General features: G+C 55.7%; 2 protein-coding genes and 1 long non-coding RNA gene across 7 annotated transcripts in view; 2 read left to right on the top strand and 1 right to left on the bottom strand.

Moving 5' to 3' along the window:
* The first annotated feature begins 2,599 nt into the window (after window positions 1–2,599).
* On the top strand, window positions 2,600–5,964 carry LOC308183123. The gene is made up of 2 exons (XR_013942297.1): window positions 2,600–3,155; window positions 4,735–5,964. It is a non-coding gene; the product is annotated as an uncharacterized lncRNA (long non-coding RNA).
* On the bottom strand, window positions 5,821–7,214 carry TM2D2 (TM2 domain containing 2). Of its 2 annotated transcripts, none has more exons than XM_080568741.1 (4): window positions 6,939–7,214; window positions 6,764–6,851; window positions 6,554–6,669; window positions 5,821–6,301 (listed from the first exon to the last, which is right to left on the bottom strand). In XM_080568741.1, exons 1-4 carry the CDS (start codon window positions 7,142–7,144, stop codon window positions 6,073–6,075), a joined length of 639 nt encoding a protein of 212 aa, XP_080424867.1. In that variant the 5' UTR covers window positions 7,145–7,214; the 3' UTR covers window positions 5,821–6,072. The 2 variants fall into 2 exon arrangements, with proteins under 2 accessions (XP_080424867.1, XP_080424868.1); XM_080568742.1 differs by having other exon boundaries at window positions 5,821–6,363; window positions 6,939–7,212.
* Window positions 7,215–10,921: 3,707 nt separating this feature from the next.
* The window catches only part of ADAM9 (ADAM metallopeptidase domain 9), a 28,905-nt gene continuing 21,161 nt past the window's right edge, over window positions 10,922–18,665 (top strand). For 2 of the 4 annotated variants that reach the window (XM_080568736.1, XM_080568738.1), the window contains exon 1: window positions 10,922–11,088. In XM_080568736.1, coding sequence (XP_080424862.1) covers window positions 11,001–11,088 — 88 coding nt within the window. In that variant the 5' untranslated portion in view covers window positions 10,922–11,000. Of the gene's footprint in view, window positions 11,089–17,313; window positions 17,610–18,665 lie in introns of those variants that run through there. The other 2 variants (XM_080568735.1, XM_080568737.1) reach the window with 2 other exon arrangements.

Genomic DNA, 18,665 nt, shown 5'->3' on the forward strand with positions numbered 1-18,665 from the left:
GGCACGCTGTGCGCGGCACGCGGGACCCCAGCGCCTTCTCTTGAAGCTCCGGCGTTTTGCATCCCTGTGTGAGCTATTTGCTGCCTCCCGTACCGGCGTTGGCTTTCTGAGGACCTGTCCCCAAGGACTCAGAGCGCTGTGACCTGAGGGAGCCCTGCAGCCTCAGCACAGCTCCTCCTTTCAGAGTGCAGCACGGAAACACCAAACCCCCAACTTCAGAGGGGTTGGGAGCTCATTTCAGCCTTGGCTGCCCCACTTATCGGCTGCCCCAAGCCTGCCGGTGGTGGCTGGAGGCACTGGGGTCAGACTGAGCAGCGTCGTCCTCTGAGCACTGCCTCTGGAAGATGCCACCGACCTCAGCAGCGATGGGCAGGGAGAGGACGAGGAGCTCGGCCCGGAGGTCTCAGACATGGGCTGCGCTCAGACAGATGCTATCGCCAACGTAAGATCAAACTCCAGACGCTGCCCCCGGGGGTGTGGGAACCACAGGCAGCAGAGAGCACTTTGGTCAGCTTTAAGTGGGATTCCTGGATGCTTAGAGAGCGATGCCCCAGAAATTCCCAGGTTTGGGCTCTGTGATCCGCTCTGTAATTAGCAGCAACTGTCTCGTGGGCGCCTCTCCTCTTTGCATGCACGTCCGCGCAGCAGTCGCAGCAATATTGCACCGGGAAGTAGCACCCAGGAAGTGTCTGGCCTGAGCCCTTCTTGCTGTAATTACACTCCTGGCGGGGAGAACCAGCCCTGCTGGCCCGACCAGCAGGAGGGAGAGGGCTCGCGGCTCAGCAGGGGCTCTGCTGCCAGCCACAATCTCGTCCTTGCCTGCCGTGAGGTGGTGTGGGTCCTGCTCAGCGGAGGAGATGCCTCTCGAAGGGAGGGGAGCCGTGCCTGCCTCCCGTAGGTGCCCAAACCTCTCAGCACCCACTGCCAGGGGTGGTCCTGCGCAGAGACAACCCTCATACCCTGGAGAGTGTCTCTGAAGAAGTCACATTGCTAATAAGACCCCTACCCTGCTGCAGTCTGCAAATTCAGGCTGTCCCTTGGTGAATTTAAATCTCTCTCTTTACTGCCTGTCTTTTGCCCATATCTAATTCCTCTCGGTTCCTTTTCTATTTCATTGCAGTGCACCCAGTGTATGTTTTTGTTGCCTCTGCTGCTGACATTGATAGACTGAGAATGAAGAAACCGCAGCGCAGTCATCTGAAAGTAATCTTAGCAGGGTATAGTAGGTCTTACTCTTTCATTTACAATGAGAGATGTTCTACAAGAAGAGAATTTCCTCCACCCAGATTTGCTTTGACATTTTTTCCATCAGCCCTATGCACAATGGGAATTAAAAGCAGTGGAACTCACTTTATAGGAGAATAAAGTCAGAGCTTATTCCTCATGCGATGTAGCACACTGTAGCAGCTAACAAAATGGAAATTTCTGTATCCATTTGTTAAGTGAAGATAATAACTGAACTGAACACTTTTTTTTTTTTTCCCCAAAAAATGCTGGGAAGCCCTTTTAATTTCAGAGCAATTTAAAAAATATCAGTACCCATCACATAATATTATTTAAACACTGGAATGATACTTTTATGTGGAAAATCCAGGGCACCCATGAACTCAGTGCAGGTGGGTGCAAGTGTGCGGGGACGCTGGCGTTTGACCCGGAGGGAGCACTGGCGAGCCTCGCGGGAAGCCGCCGGAGCTCTGCGGGCTGCGTTTGCCACTCGAGGTGGACAACGAGCAGGCAGGGCCCGACTTGCCGAAGCGCTCGGCGCACCGGCTGCCGTTGTGACGCCCACAGCCGTGCTCCGACTTGTTTCGGAAACCTGGCGCTAAGCGTTCGTTGCGCACGGGAGGTGCTTGTCTTCGGTGTGCCTCGTCAGGCTGTGTTTATTTGCTCCCTCTCAGCTACAAAATCCCCCAGACCCTCGCCACGTGGGTGCTGAGCTGCCGGGGGGGGGCTGTCCCCAGGCCACCCGGCCCTGCCATGGCCCCCGGGGGGGTCCTGGTGGGCTGCAGCAAGCGCAGGGTGCGGGGGCACCTGAACACCTCGCCCAGAAGCGGCTGGTGCCATGGCCTCGCCTGCACCCATGCGCTGGGTTTGTGCCGTCTGAGGACCGCAGGGTTTCTGTGATGCACCTCAGGCCAGCGAATCTCGTCATTTACCAGAGGAATCCTTACTTTTCTAAAGCTTTGCTCCCTGCTTTAAGTAAACGCTGGGGAAGCACAACCTTGAGGCTGGGATTTCAAACTTACTGTCACTGGGAAATTAAATTCATGTTTCTTCCAGTAACTCTTTCTTCCTCTTGCGCCACAGGTTTGTTATTGAATTAACATTAACAAATGCAACATTGCGGGTGCATTTGTGGCCTTAAGGTCATCCAAGCAACTCCTATTCCAACCCTAGTTGTGCCTGGAATAAGCTGGTCTTGTTGTGAAAGCGAAATTCAGAATTACTTCACGATTCTGCCTTCAACCAGCTGCTGCTGCAAGGGCCATCCTCCAAAACGGGGACAGACGTCTGTGGGAACGCGAGGTGCCGCCGTAGTTTTTGGGCTCTGCTCCGCCGGGGTGGCGAGGTCACGGGGCTGAGCACGCTGACGGTAAGTGCTGGCACCTCCTCTGCAACCTGCTCCGAGCGAACCCTCCGGTCCCTTGCAGGACCTCGTGGTTACACAGAGAGAGGTCGGAGAAGTGGCTGCTTACTGTGGCTCCTGCTCGTGGTTACTGGCAGCTCAGGGGAGCGACGCCTTGCGGGCATGGTCCAAGTGGCCCAGGCCTGGCAGGAGCGGGAGGCAGCTCCGCGAGACACTGCACAGCCGTGGGGCTGGCTGCGAACACAAACCTGGGCCGCTTCTGTCTTCACTGGTGCCCGCTGCTGGCCTGAACGCTGCGGTGAGTTCAGCTGAGACCATGAACGCACCGCTTCTCAGAGGAGCAACTCAGGCTTTCTTCTTAAAATGATCCGCAGCGTTTAAAGCGCGAGCAATGCAATTTGCTGCTGTTTTTCCTGTGGGCAGTACCAGCGAGTTCTCGGTCTTCGCTGCGATGTGGCTTTGGCCGTGCTTCGGTTGGTTTCGGGAACGTGTTTCATTCTGTCCTTCTAGGGAAAATTCAGTCAGGAAAGAAAGACGTGGGAATCGAAACGCTTCCACGAGCTCTCAAGTAAGCAAATTTTGTTTGTCGTTCTGCTTTTCCATCCGCTCTGTCCGTGAGAGCAGAGCCTGGCAGCGGGGACTCCACTCGCGGCGCTCGGGGCTCCCAGGCCGCCCGCGCGGAGCCGCCCTCGGAGCCGCCGCAGCAGCACGGCCGCTGGGCCGAGGCCCGCGCACGTTTCAGGGTGAGATAAGGGCTGGGCTCGCGTTTACCATATTACAACATCTATTTCTCTGTTTTGTCTTTATATTTATGACTCCATCCCTCCGAAACCTTTTTTAAAGCGAACAAAACCTAAAAAGCTTCAGCACAGACTTTTTTTTCCCTATGCTCCCATGCGAAGCTTGAGATTATACCCTAACGTGTACCCCCAGATTTTAGTGCTGTGATGTAATAAAAAAGAGAGAGGGACTCAGGAGAAGACATTTGGACAAAAACCGAAGAACCTCAAGAATTTAGAAAGATCACAGGAAAGAGCAGCGAGCTCCAGTTTAAAAATCTGCGAACGTGCATTTAGTTGGAAAGTGGTAACAACTAGGTAACTTTATCAGATTTTAAAATGGTATAACCTCTAAAAATCACAGTTATTTAAAAAAAAAACACTTTTAAAATGTACAGCACGATAATCCATTTTTATTGCACATGACTGCAGTATGAGATGTTGCCCTAAGCTGTGGTCACAACAAGTTGTAGCATAACTTCAGGCAGAGCGGAGAACGCTTGAGAAGCTTCCGCTTAGCATTGAAGAAAAAAAATGGCAAGTTGAGATTCTGGCCTGGGAGGGCTGAATCCATGGGCAGCAGGGCAGCCGTGACGACTGCTGCCTTTCTGAATATGAGGGCGTGAGGAAGGGTTGGCCTGATGGCCGACACCCTCGGCACTCAGCGCAGTCAGCGATGGCCTCGGCTACGGAAGGAATCTGAGCCCCTGCTGTTAGTTGGCAGCTGCGGGGCTGAGCGCATGGGGAGATGTTAATGATGATGGGCTTCTGCACACAGGATTATTATTTTTTTTTCTTTCTGGCTTGCAGCTTAATTTTTTTTTTCCCACCATGGGCTTTCCAGCCCCGTTGTTCCACTAGTCTGAAGAATGTGGTAGTTTTATAATGAACGCTCCCCCCACCCACCCCACAGCCCCGAGACCTATTCAAAGCTGCCAAATTCAGATTACTTGTGACCTAAATGGGATATAAATCCCATTCCCCAGACAGAAGGAGTTGTTGCAACAACCCACAAACCAAAACTAGAACAGGCACAATTCCCTGCCAAAGCGAACCCCTTCGCAGTTCCACTGAAGACAGAAGTAGAAGTAACACCGGCAGAAATTTGCTGAATGCAGACAACTGGAGGGTGCTTAATTTGCAGAAATGTGTGAGAGTGGCAAGTATACGTCTGCTGTGTTTTACGTCAAATGTTAATTGACTTTTGCATATACGGTTCTGGTTCGGGTGGCTGGTTCTGTCTGTGTGACTTACTGTAGCAGCTTCCTTTTCCCGTTTTTATTCAACTTGCGAAGTTTTCAAACTGCATCTGGTAGGGCTTCCTCTTTTGTGTGTGTGGTTGCTTGAAGCTTCTGCTCATTTCGGTAGCGCGCACACTCTGTGCCGTGGCTGAAGCAGCGCTTCAGGCAGCGGGCTGACTAGCACGAGGACATGCGTGATGCAGGATTCACCCTTCTGCGATCCTGACCCCTTCCCAGCTCGCCGATGGCTCCTGGCCATCCCCTGCAGCTCCAGGGTGGAAGTAAGGCTTTTGTCACTAATGAGGCCAAGCTTGTATTTGGCCGTTTTGTCTGCTTGCTGTCAATTAACTGGGGCACAAGTTTACTGATCGGGACTAATGTCGTCACAGGCATAAATGTGTGCAGTGCTCTAACGCCACGGGAGCTGAGCTGATCTGCTTTATGAGGACGTTACCAGAGTCTGCAAGTGGAGCTTGGCAGCGTGACTGTAAACTGCAAACGGTTGCCACTGACCCGCCGTGGGTTTTAGCAAATGTGAGTATCCACCAGCAGTGGGAAGGCGTGAGGCTGCTCCATGGCAGAATTTTAGATTGTTTTACAGACTGCAAGTCCTTTCTGTGCTGTCAAACACTTTTATTTTGCCATTGCGCAGACTTTTAACGTCCACCTCTCAACCAGCTGTTCCTACAAGCCTAACCTCAGCTCCCCTCCCTTGTTCACGCTCTGCAGCCTGTCCCTGGAGCCAGCACTTAGCTGCAGCACCACGCAGGATGTCCTTAACCGTGAAGGGCAGGGGACAGGAGACCCAGGTAACTGTAAAGTAATACACGTACTACTTTGGGGTAGACGCAGTGTCCTCGATTTCTAGAACGTGGACGTAGTAGGGGAAGCCACATCAGTGGAAACAAGTGCTTCATTTTGTGATACTGAATTTATTTTTGGTGCACTGTGGCTTTTCCAGCCTGAAAGAAGGAAAAGTGATGTTCTCCAGAAGGGTGCGGTCTCTCCCAGATCTAACCCAGCTTCACCCGAAGCAAGCGCACATGGTCTTAAGCAAGTCAGTTAGAATTGGAGCTCATGACTTTGCCACAGAGTCTCTATAACACTGTTTGGTTTCAACTGTAAAGCTTTGCTAAATCATCACACACAACCACAGGATGGGGGCCTGCATCTCTGTGTGGATGTACCCTACTAGCATCAAAGATAAGTGGAGTCAGCTCTTCCCAGACTTTATTAAGATTAATTTGATTGCCAGTGTTTGCAAGATCTGAGTTCTTAAACTGTTACCGGTTGAGGGGAAAAAAGCCCAGATTATTGTAAACAAGCAAAATATATACTGAACAATTTTGTGTCCAAGGTATGTACAGAGGAATTAACAGGAATAATTGTTCTGCAGATCAAGTTACAGCATTGTAAATCCACGTTTGTGCAAGGCAGAAACCCGCACGAGAAGTCTGTTCTGATGCTATGCAGCAAGTGGAAGCGTCCATGCCCAGTCCTGCGGAGACGCTGTGGTTTTCTTTGGATCCACCTTTGCTCCTGTCAGTACACGGTGCACCAGTTGCTGCCATCGCTGGGCATCAGCCCTCCGGTGATGAGGAGAATCAGATCCACGAACCACCAGATCCCGAGGCCTCCGAGCGTCAGCAGCTTCCCCACGGCCGTCCCCGTGTGGCCCAGGCAGAAGCGATCCACTCCGAAGCAACCCAGGAAAAACGAGTAGAGCAAAGTGGTTATAAAATAGTGCCCGGTGTACCTGCAACCGGCGGCAAGAGGTGGGTCAGCGGGGGGTGGGGGGGGACAGGGGGCGGGGGGGTGTCAGGGCCCGGCCGCTCCCCGGTGCCGGCGGCGAGGCTCCCCCCGGCGGGTGCTGGGCACACTGCGGGCCGGGCCGTGCCGGGCCGGGCCGTGCCGGGCGGCGGGGGGAGGCCGTCCCCGGCTCCTACCTGATGCAGGGCTTGCTGCCGCGCAGGAAGCTCCGCGGCTCGGCGCACTCGATGCCGTCCAGCGCCCGGCACTGCACCCGCGTGTGGTCCACGTCGCCGTGCGCCTGCCCGCCGAACTGGGGGGGGGGGGGGGGGGCTCGCCTCAGCCTCGGCCTCAGCCGGGCCGGAGGCCGCCCCCCCGTCACCGGGCCCCGTGGCGCCGCCGCTCACCTTGACGCAGCCGTGCCCCAGCTCCTGCTGCGCCGTGGCGTTGCCGCCGTGGTCCACGGGCTCCTCGCACTCCACGAACTCCTCGGGGCTGCGGGGCGGGACGGAGCCGTCAGGGGCGGCGGGGCACGGCCTGACGGGGCCCGGCCCGCCCCGCCCCGCCCCGCGCGGCGCTCACAGGTAGGTGCAGAGCACGAGCGGCGCCTGCGGGTCGCTGTAGGCCCAGGCGGCGGCGGGCGGGTCCGGCCCCGGCGCGTCGGGCTCGGAGGCGTTGTTGGGCGCGGCGCGGGAGGCGCCGTGCAGCAGCAGCAGGTTGCCGAGCAGCAGCGCGGCCTGCCCGCACAGCAGCGCGTAGCCCAGCGGCCCGCCGCGCCGCGGCGACATGGCGGCGCCCGCTGCTAGGAAACGCCGCGGGCCGCACCGCGCCGCCGCCGCCGCCGTGCTGCCGGCAGCCAATGGGAGCGCGCGGCGCCGCGCGGCGGGAGGCGGGGAGTAGCCGGCGGCGGCCAATGGGAGCTCGGAAGGAAGGGGGAGAAGGGAGCCGCGGGGCGGCGGGGAGGAAGTGCGCGCCGGATGAGGAGGCGATTGGCTGCTAGCGGGGAGCGGCAGCCAGTCGGCAACGAGCGGGGGGCGGGATAAGCAGGCGTCCGGGGCTCTTAAAAGGGGCACAGCGGGGGGGGTGCCGCACGGTGTGGGCCCCCGGGGCCGCCTGGGGTGGGCCGGGGGCCGGGGGGAGCGGGCACCGGGCACCGCGCTGGCTGCGCCCCCAGCGCGCGGTATTCACGGTGTGACAACAAACAGCACGCGGTGCGTGCCCGGGACGTGGGAGCGGGGCTGGGGCCGGGCGCCCCGCCGGGCCCTGCCGTTACAGCACCGCGGGGCCCGGAGCCGCGGGGCCCCGTCCTCGGCAGCGCGGGGGGGGGGGGGGGTCTGAGAATTGCTCCGTGCCGGTCCTGCGGCTCCCGCAAAGAACTGCGCCAGGACCCGGCGGGTGGCGGATCTCACCCGGGGGGCTCGTTCCGGGGCCTCTCCCCTCCCTTGCTCTCCGACCGGAGCTAAGCCTCGCCCAGCGCAGTCCCGCAGCGGCCGTTGCCCGGCTCTCGGCCTCGGGGACCGCCGCAGGTATCCGTGTTGACCGATTTACGCCCTGATGCGCTGCGTTGTGCTGCCGCTCGTGTTGTTCCGCCAGCCCCGCTTCCTTTAGAGACCAGTCCATACCGTCCATACGATACCGTAAGGCACACAAAGAGGACTGACGGTGACAAAACGCAGAGGAGGAAACACCTTCTGTAGGCTTTCTTCCCCACCGCAGGTGGCTGCGCAGGCCCCAGTTACTTGCTGGTCGTTCCACCCCTGGCGTCTCGCTGTCCTCTCCGCTGCGCCCTTTCAGAAGCGGGGCGGGCGTCCTGCAGTCCCACTATCAACTGCTGCAAGGGCCGCGTGTGCCTGCTCCGACACAGGACGTTGGGATGCTTTTTCCTGAAAAACACCAAAGTCCCCTCCTTGGGCCAGGCATTGGGAGAGATTATTTCCAACATCTACCACACAAACTTTGTTTTCACACTAGATACTACTTTACCTTTGGTGTCAATAAGTTTTATGTCCTTTTGGCTCATCAGCTGAATCAGCTAATGATTTCGGCTGTCAAATTGCACGGCTTACTCTTGCGTTACCAATTTCCTGTGGAAGTGAGACGTCCAGCACGCACAATTTGTTTCTATTTGGGTACATTTTTTGTAGTAAGCTCACTTTTTAAAGATGTTTCCCGATTCTGCCTTTAATCCCTGCTTAAGAGAGTATCTCTCATAATCAGGCCTTCAGAAAGATTAAACATCCTGATTTTAATATCGAGTAATCTCTGAGGTTCTTGTGTGCTGTGGTTCTTCTCCTTGTCTTATTCTGGTCATACAGTCTGTGCAGGAGTGCTTGCCTTTGAGGTTTCATTTGTGACTTCAGACATTGCAGCAGTTCCAGGATTTATCGGTTTGTTTCACCTGGTTCTCTTCCAAGAACATCTTCTACCACTGCTGAGCGATAGCTCTGCTTGTTCATGAATTTCAGGGATATTTCCGCTGGCGGATCAGATGAGCTTTTCCTTCCAAAGCTGACGGGCTCACATTTCACCCAAAACAGCTGTTCAGAAGCTGTCCTAGCCTTCTTGCCTCCTTTCTGATCTGTTTCTCGGGTTTGGGGCTTTGAGGTGTGTCGTCTTAAATTCCTTTTACTGCAAAGCTGGAATGGTGGTGGTAAGCAGTAGGAGAAGTCAAGGGAGATGGATATGGCTCTTGCTAAATGCAGACCTGGGAATCTCATGCCCCTCAGGCAGGAACCACTCGTTTATGGGATGATTGATGTTTGTGTGTTATTTGTACAGTGCGCAGTGATATCCGTATTTGATCCATGATAAGATCATAATCCATGGGAAGCCTCATATATCTCGAGTAACGCCTAGCTTATGTGAAGCACCGGGTATTACCTGACTCAGAAGTTATGCGTAACTTCTATAGAGTTGAAACGTATAACCTCTGTCCCACACAAAGTTGCTTCTAACATTAGGCTGGAATACAATCTTCTGCCCCACATTGCAGTACTACATTACTTAGCATGCCAGCTTCCTGTCTAGCTCTGTGGCGTGGTCCATTAGGATAAGTAAAACTGGCTTCAAGTTGAGTTGTTTCCTCCTCCCAACAGGAACAGGAGGATATCTGGGGGAAGAAACTCGAGTCACAGGTCGTCTTCCTACTACTCTGGGAAAAATGGCTGTATAGTTTCGGAATGCCGAGGGCTCTCTGTAACTGTTCACCACAGTGACAGCAGCGTAACCCCCTGCAAACATCTTCCAAGAACTCACAGTTAAGGCGAAGGAGAAGACTGGCACCAGTTGCTGGGCCTGTTAGATGTTTGTTGATGTCATCTTTTGCATTACCTGTACTCAAAAGCGGTTTCTAAAATGCTGAAGATGTCAGTCGGACCCCTACAAGTGTGAGGACCTGCGTGTGGGTGTCGCTGACAGCCCTCCCCCGGCGCTCGTGCAGTTGCCTGTTGTTTGTGTCTGCGCTGATGAGATCTCTGTGGCCTTTGGCACAAGCCTGGCCCTGGATCCACAGCGAGATATTTCGCTGCGTCGGTTTTGCTCAACAGCAGCAACGTGGATGCTCAAAAACAAACAAAAAACTGTAATTTACCAGACGCAGAAGACCAGAAAAGGTCGGTATATGAAAAGTTGTCAGTGGGTTTTCTTCACATAGGCTCTTGCACAGTTAGTACTGTAGTATACTGTAAGTACTACACAATAGCCTCTCCGTAACCTGTTAGTTAACGTGACTAACACGTCACATGTTGTTTATGCCGTCTGCGCTCAGAGGAAGGCACCGTGCTCCGCGGGGTGTTTTGGCTGGGTGTTTAACACGTCGCTGTGTGCTGTCAGCGGCAGGTTGAAGCAAAGTATGTGACGCTCAGAGCGGACGGCAGTAAAGTCTGTGACGTGTTTCATTCAGAAGCAGCTGATTTCCCTTACGCACCTGTATCCTGTGGCATCACGTAGTGGAACGCTAACGTGAAGTTTTATCTCCACGTGCTTCGCGTGCATAGTGTAGGATTTTTGGAAGGAAAGGCCGGCAGAATGATTGTTTTGAATGAGGAGGTGTTGGGGTGTTTCTCCTGAAACGACAGGGCTCTTTCCGAACTGCGGTGTTGCTGCACGTGGTTGAGGCTTAGCCCCTGTCCCGTGGGACTCGGACATTGGATCGGACCACGCGTGCGGCCCGGGGCGCCTGGTGCCAGACGGGTTTCGGCAGCCGCGGGCGGCACGGTGTTGGTGCCCTGCCTCTGCCCTGGAAGCGGGCAGGTGCAAGTACACGCTCCGGAGCATTTTTCCCCGAGGCTTCTGTGACTTCTCACAGGGCCGTCCGTCGGCTGAACTACTCGGAGCCCGCAGTCACTCCTGCCGTTGTCTTGGTGCGAGCAGCCCCCAGACGCGCCGGTGCCTTCAGGCGGCCGGCTGGGGGCTTCCCCCCGCCCACGTCCCCCCGCGGGCGCCCCCGGGCCGCTTCCCGGCCGCCTCGCACTGGTGCCCACCCCCGGGGCTCGGGGCGAGCCCCCGCCGCCCGCCCCTTGTCCGTGGTGCTGCCGGCGGCGGGCGGAGCGGCCCCGCCCCGGGGGGCGGCGCGGCGCAGGCCCCGGCCCGGCCCCATAAGCCCGCGGCCGGCGGCCGGACCCAGCGCCCAGGCCGGGAGGGGCGATGCGGACGGGGGGCGCCATGGCCGGGGCGGCGCGGAGCTGCCTCTGCCTCCTGCTGCTGGCCGCGCCCGCGGGGCCGCTGCGCGCGGGTGAGTGCGGGGGAGCCGCGACCCTCGGCCGGGCCGGGCCGGGCCGGGCCTGCTCCTGCGGGCGGCCTCCCCCCGCCGGCCCGGGGCCCCCCCCGTCCCTCCCGCGGCCGGGCTCCGGGGGGGGGGGGGGGCGGTGAGGAGGGCGCCGGGGGTCGCGGGGCGGCCCCGGGGGGCAGCGGGGCCTCGGCGCTGAGGGGCGCGAGGCGGCGGCCTCGGGCGCGGCGGGGTCCGGCCGAGCGTGCCCCGGTGTCCGGGTCCGGGCCTCCCGGAGGGGCGGCCGCTGTGCCCGCTGTGCGGGGCCCTCCCGGGGCTCCTGGGGGCAGCGGGTCCCGGAGGCGGCCGGTGGGGTCCCGCCGTGCGGGGCTGACGGGGCCCGCGGCCCGTCCCCTCTGCTCGGGCAGCCGCGGCCCCCCCCCGAGGGCCCCGAGCCCCGGGGGTCTGCGCTGGGTCTCGCAGGGGGCCGGGGCTGCGTCCGGTGGTGGGACCGCGAGCGCAACAGGGTGCGGGCACGGCAGTGAGCGGCACCGCGCTGTGCGTGTGGGCGCTGATGGTGCCGGGTCTGTTCTACCTGAGCGGCAGGCTGACACGTCTCACCCACCATCGTCGCCTTCCTACAGAAGGCGTCTCTGCGTTGGGTTGAAGTTGTGTTTGCTGTTAATGGGTAGTTTCGTACTCAGGGCTTCCTAATCGAGGACCCTTTCCTGAAGCTAACAGCGATGCTTCGTGCTGAGAAGCGACGCTCCTGCGGAGGCTCCCTGCGTGATTCTGAGCTGCGAATTTCGTGCCTGGCACCCGGCGTGTTGTCACCAGTGGTCGTGAGCCGCGCGCCAGACAAAATCCCGACTTTGACAGGTGGCTGCAGGCTTGTCGGGGAGGTAGAGCAGTGTGTGAGCACCACGAGGAGCAAAGGCTCACGGCGCATCTCCTGGAGGCCGGGTGGGTGTGCGCACAATGGGCTGGTCGCTGTCCTGAGGGTTATTGCCGCGGTTCCTGCCCGAGGATGAGGGAGGAAACGCAGGGCACTGGAGCCCCGGGTGGTGTGCGGGCAGCGTGTCCCAGCTAATCACGCCAGGTCTGTCCTGAAAGATGTTAGACGCTGGCTGTCTCAGATCGGGGCATGACCAAGCGGCGAGCAACCTGTCACCTGTTTCAGTGCCTCCAGACACCCCCAGCTTTTGGGTTGGAAAGTAAGTGCTTTGGGGGCTCCCCAGCAAAGAGGGATATGAGGCAGAAATGGGGTGTTACCGGAAACTGCTAATTGAAAATTCCTGAATGAACGTAATCGCATAGGGATGTGTAGCCTTAGGGGATCTGTATATGTTGTAGATTTTCCCTTCCTGTTTGTGTCTGTGGGAGGCATCAGCATTTGCCTGTATAAATCCATAAAAAAGCAATCTGGCATTGCCATAGGCAGGGATTTTGCCTTCTGCCTCCTGTCTCCTCTGATTCTTGGCGTAACGTATGTATCAGGATGGTCTAGCCGCACTTTTATCAGTTTTTAAAGGAATTTTTAAAGTGTCTGAACACTTTGGTTTGAATTTTCTGAGGAGATGCAATGTTTGCTTAAGATAATTCTTTTGTTCAGCTCATGAGAAACACAGCGCTGCCTCACCCGTATTTCAACAGATCTGGGACAATCATTCAGCAGAGTAAAGAGGTTTTTGTGGTTATTTCCTTTGAGTGAAGAATAAAAAGAGGAAAGAAACTTCAGTGTAGCTAATGTTGCAGCTTGTAGTGCTTTGTTTGTGGAAAAAGGAAGTTTGAAACATGACTTTGTAGTTTTTGCACGTCTCGAGCATTCTCATTTCTTAAGATTAAAAAAAAAAAAGTTTATTTGCTCAACTCTACTGAGTTCTGTGATTGAATTCGTACTGCGTGGTTTCCTTTGGCGACCAAATGTAAAGATAGCGACATCCCTAAAAAGAAGCGTTCCCACGAACCTCCGCCGCGTGAAGAGAGTCGACCTCCGCAGCCGACGCGAGGTGGAGGAGGTGAGCGGGCTCTGCAAGGCGCTGCCCTCGGAACCAGCGCCGCCCCGGTGCTCGCGGTGAGAGGGCTGAGCTCCCGGGCAGGGGTAAATCGTCTCCCCCCCTCGGGTAGTGCGGCTTCGCTCCGTTTCTCACTGTAAAATGAAGGGCCAGGCTGGAGAGGATGTTAGTGGCAATACCAGAGGAGAAGACGGACGGTCCTTTTTGCGGAAGGAGGGTAGCTGTTGTCCTGCAGACAAATTAGAGCGTGGCTTTAGAAAGGGCAGAGGGAATACCGAGAGTCTAGACAGGAAACCCTTACAGCATAGGTCGGGGTTTCGGTAGGAGGGAGGTGAGAACGTGGCTGGAAACGCTGCTGTAGAAGAGCTCAATATCATTGTCAACTTCCCGCACCACTAGTAAAACACCAGGAGAAATGACGTTAACCATTCTTGTCTGTTTTAGTGCTAAGTATTTCAGGTGAGCAACAAATCAAGCGCATGACTGTTTCTCTTGCCATGATAGTTGGTCGTCTTTTCCTGCCTTCTAAGAAGGCAGTGACACAAGGAGACCCGCGTGGTCTGAAAACTGAGAGCGAGGGAGGGAGGAGATGCGAAGAGAAGTCCCAGGCAGGAATGCCCTGCAGAAGGAAGGCGCGCCTGATGCTTCCAGGTGCTTTGGAGATGGAGCACGACCGTGGACGTGCAAGGCGCTCTTTAGTCTTTGAGGCGTCAGAGGAGCCAGGACTGCTGGCTTCCTAGGAAGTGTTCCTTTTTTTTTTTTTGCAGTAGATTTGTTAGCTTGCTGCTTTGTGTAAAGCTCTAAATATTTTCAAGTGGACTTGGATAACATTTACATAGTGAAAGTGAAGGAGTTTCTTGCTTCTAGTAATTTGAAGAATACATCTTAACTGCAGCTGTCGTCTTAGAGCGAAGGTCAGCTGCACATAAACATGCCTTCCCCGGGGTGTGATGGGTGGAAGAATTATACCGAAGAAGTAATCAGCGGTTGAAAACCGTTCCGGATGGACGTTTTAATCCCGTTCACAGAATTTTCTCCTCAGACAGTTGCTGCTTGGCAAAGTCCTTGATGGTTTTGATAATGGGATACAGAGGATGCACGCTGAATCTGCAACGATACCCAGAAAGGATTTGAGCTCCTCAGAGAGGGGTCGGCAGCGCAGGTAACGCGGGCACGTGCGAGGAATAGCTGGCAGTGAGATGCAGCTTTGGAAGGACAGGTGCAGAGTGTTCTTCCAGGGTGGAAATAGTTGTCTGCACACGGGAGCGGGGTGCAGGAGCATGTTGGCAGGGAGGGAAATGAGTGTTGGAGTAGGTTAAACTACCAGTGAATCACCCAGGCTGCTTGTTGTGGAAAAGAATAAACCTGTGGAGACAGATAACCACACAAAGCGGTCTTTCACAAAACATCTGAAGCTCGATACCTGTGAGGCCTCGCTGGCGCGCCGTGTCCCGTTTTGGATCCCGTTTCAGATAGGTGCAGCGTGACTGGAGAGCCTGGTCGCACCCAACGGCCGGAGCCCTAGGAAATGCGCTGCGCGAGGGGTTGCTGAAAGAACGGGGTTCACTTCCTTAGGGGAAAGGAGAGGGGAAAACGCCAACAAACTGTGAAAATATAACAGACGTGCAGCCGGATGGAAGGGGAGGGACCCGTCCCCTCCGCTGGGGGTAGACGTACGGCTGAAACCCCGGCGAGGGAAAGCTGCCGGACGTCAGGGACACGGGTGGGAGGCAGGAAGGTGGGCCGGGCGGCTTCGTGAGGCTCTCTGTGCTCCTCCTCGCAAACAGTGTTCTGTGTGAGTGTCAGATGATGGCGCGGTTGACTTCATCTGTTAATTGTAATCAATTATAACGCAATGGTTAGCACAGGCTGTATATTTAATGCGTTAGCAATGCGCGTCTTTTGATTCAATCTCGTATTAGTTGTGTTCATGTTTAAGCTCAGTGCTGTTAACTGATACTCTAGGTTTAACATGGTTATGACCACACCTTTACTTTTACAGTAAAATGGCTAAAAATTGCTAGGATGGATGTAGGCACCAGATAAATCCAAAGCAAACGTCAGCTTTGCCTTACTTCTGTGTGAAACTAAGTTTTTTCCTGTCTCAGTAGGAAACCTTCCACTCTCACGCAGGGATTCAGTAAGTGGAAGCAGGCAAATACAAGCGTATGGTTACACTGGCGGTCCTCTCTGCGATGTTCGCTGATGGCAAGCTGTGCCCAGATTTGGGTAGGATCAGAGGAATTGTAGGGTTTTGCCTCTTGTAAAGAATGACGCGCTCTGTCAGCACTTGCGATGCTGAAGGCAGCAGGGGATCCGAAAGGGGTGCTGAGCAGAAATCTGGCCCTGCAGCCATTGCTGGCATTTGGAGCGCTGCAGTGCCCGGAGGTGCTGCAGGTGGGATGGGTTTGGAGGCTTGCCTCCACAAGGCCCGGCCTCCTCCTTCATCTCCTCCTCCTCCTCCTCCTTCTCCTCCTCGGCACAGGAGGGGGCTTGTGGGTTCCTCGTCCCGGCTGCCCATGGCATGAGCTGGTCGCCTGCCGGGTGAGCTTGGCGTTGGGAAATGAATTCTGTGGTGTAACAAGCTGCAGTCTGAACTTCCCTGATTTTTCTTTTTGTTCCTTCTGTTGAAGAGAATGTGTTTGATCTCACCTGAAAGGCTGGGGAAGGAGTTACCATAAGGACGGGCGATGCCTGGGCCGGGCCGTGCGCTGTGGGTGGCTGCGGCCGTGTGTCCGCAGCGCAGCCAGCGGTCTGCAGGCATGGCGAGGTCCGGGGAGGCAGGAGAAGCAGCTTGGCCTCCGAGCGTCGATCTTACCTGTCGGGGAATAAACGCCCCACCAGCCTCCCTCGGTGTCTGAAAAGCCACAACAGCGCTGATTTATTTCGCTGGTTCTCAAGCTCCCACATGCTATGGAGCATGCATGGCATTCTTACCGCGGATTCAGGGCGGGGAAGGTGATTCATGTCTTCCTGATAATTAAGGCAGTCCTTAATGAGACAAGATAAATACAGTGGATGCAATTGCTTTTCTCTGCTTGGAAAGAATTTCAGCTGGTGCTACGCCCAGGCGTGAGCGATAAGAAGTGTGTTCTCAGGTACTGCGGTGGGGTGCAGTAGCTGTCAAGATTTGTGCTCCTCTCTAAGCAAAAGCCAGTCCCACTTTTGAGGGTGGGAGGAGGCAGGGCTCTCTTTGCATGTTTTAATTGCTGATCCGTTGTGTTTGTCCCTTGTATCTGAGTTTTGAATAACCACTCAGATGCTCCTCTTGAGGCTTACTGATGAGTGAAATCTTACGTGGGGCAGTCAGCATGGAAATGATTTTGTACAAAGTTGGGGTAAATGCGATGGAGATAACTGCTAGAACGGAAGCTTTTGTTCTGGGAGGCCCCAGTGGTGGAGTGTGTGCTTTCAGACAGAGCAGGGAGGTTTTCTCCTAATGAGAATCCCACAAAGCAAACTTTTGTCTGTCCTGTAACTAAGTGGGCTCGTCAACCTAATCTGTGCTACAACATGGGAAGAAAAAGGATGTTTTTGCCAGAAGAGGAAGGAGAACTGAGAGTTAAAGGGAAAAGGATTTGCATTGAGTTCAAGCTTCTAACGTGAGCGTTGCTGTGCTCCTTACTTCCGCCGATGGACTGGAAGCAAGGAGCTGCCTTCCGACACCTGCACTTGAGCTTGTCCTAGCAGGAGGAGACAAACGCACCTTCCTCTGCTGAATCTTACGGACAACGAAGGGAAGAATAAGGCATTGCACCTGAAATCAAATCCCAAGCTGGCAGTAGTGAAGTGAGGAAAGGAGAGCAGAAAGCTGGGGAGAAGCGTCAGAATATCCTGAGAGCTGAGAACGATGCTCCTTCGCTGCCGCTTCTCTGCGACGCAGCCTCCCAGACTTGCCCTCTTCCCAGAAGTTCCTCCCCGAGGTTCCTCCCCGACACATGAGCTTTGTGTGCTGATTCACGCCTTTGTGTTCTGCTTCCAAGTCGCTTTTGGGGAGGCGTGCAGCTTGCTGAGCGCTGCGGGGACGAGCGGGGCCCTGGTGTTTCTGTCGGCTGCGTCCTGAGAGATCCTCTCAGAGTGCCGCAGCGTCTCGTCCCCCACTTCAGTAAACACAGTGGCAAAGTGACGAGCACAGAGCAGCGACGCGTGAGAGCCTGGGACAGGATATGAACCGAAACGTGTGGTTGGAAGTGACAGATGTAGAGAGGTGATTTGCCAGAGTGTACTTCGGTGGTTCATCTCGGGGAAGGAAGCAGCCCTTCCCTAGGCTGTTCTCGGGCCAAGGAAGTATTGCCACTGTACTTTCTGTAGCCTTTGAACTACAGTTCAAGAGCTATTTTCAGGAAGTGTCTCTGATTATTTTTTTTACACACTTCTCCAATAATCATAGAAGTTAACGAAAGTTCTGCTGCCGTATGTGTTCTGTGTCTGTTACTTCGGGAGAAGCAATACAGCTCCGCCTATGCTTATGTGACACAGATGCTGTATTACAAACAGCGCACAGCAACGAATCCATCTGTGTTCTCCAAGCAGGTGTGCACTCGCAGTGTAGCGTATGAGAGATGGAAAGCCATCTAGCTGCTTTTGCTTCCTCGCTGGGATACTGGTGGAAAGCGCAGAGATGATGGGCGTAGCGTTCCTCGCTGCACTGGCAGTGTCGGTGCAAGGCCTGCCTGTCGCTGCGAAGTAACGCCGCGCTCTCGGTGTGAGATGTAAAAGCATTTGCGGGCTGCTAAGGGATCTCCAGATAATGTTGCTAACTGTGATGAAATAGGTCTGTCTTGGTGTAAATTTTGCTTTTCACCTGCTTCTTCGCGTGCTGCTTTTGTGCAAAGCTCCACCAAAGAGGGCTGCATCCTTTGCAAAAATGAAATCAGCCCAGTCTGTGCCTCAGGCTGCTGGAGTGTGTTTGTCCGCAGAGAGATGCTGAGCTTGAGAAGGGAAAAGGTAATGGAAAGTAGGCTGTAGGAGGGTGAGGGTGTGGGGCTCACCCCAGAAGCACGAACACTTTACTGTCTTCTCTTTAACCTCCTGCTGGTGCGGTAAGCTCGTGGTGCCGGCAGGGACGGGGTGTGAAAGGCAGTGATGTTCCTGCACCTCGCATGGGATCACTGCTGGCACTTGAGCATCCCTGAGCTCTCGGGTGCTGCCCAGCAAGTTTGGGGCTCGGAGGCACACGCAGGCTGCTGCAGCAGCCAGCTTCTGGCCGTGCTCCAAGGTGCTGTTTTAAAACTGCGTGCAGTACCCTGGTCCCCCTCTGAAAGCTTTTGGAGCATCTCAGAAGTTAAACACCCGCTTAGCACCCCAAGACGTGGGGTGGCTACATCTGGAGGTGAGCAGCGGCGAGGAGTGCGGCTGTTCCCTTCCCCCTGCCTTCGGCTTGGAAGCCTCACGCTGTGCTGCTGAGCTCAGCGATCCGCGGCCGTGGGCCAAGGCTGCTCCTCGGCCGCGGGGCAGGCGGCGAGCGGCTCCCAGCCGGGCGCAGGGGCTGCGTCTGCGGGTCGGGAAAGTAACTTAGGTGTGCGCTTCACTCCTGTTTGCACGTCCGTGTGGAACAGTTGCTGGAAAACCTGGCGGCTCGTGCAGGAC

The sequence above is a fragment of the Anser brachyrhynchus genome, assembly GCF_964034855.1.
Source record: "Anser brachyrhynchus genome assembly, chromosome: 26".
NCBI lineage: Eukaryota > Metazoa > Chordata > Aves > Anseriformes > Anatidae > Anser > Anser brachyrhynchus.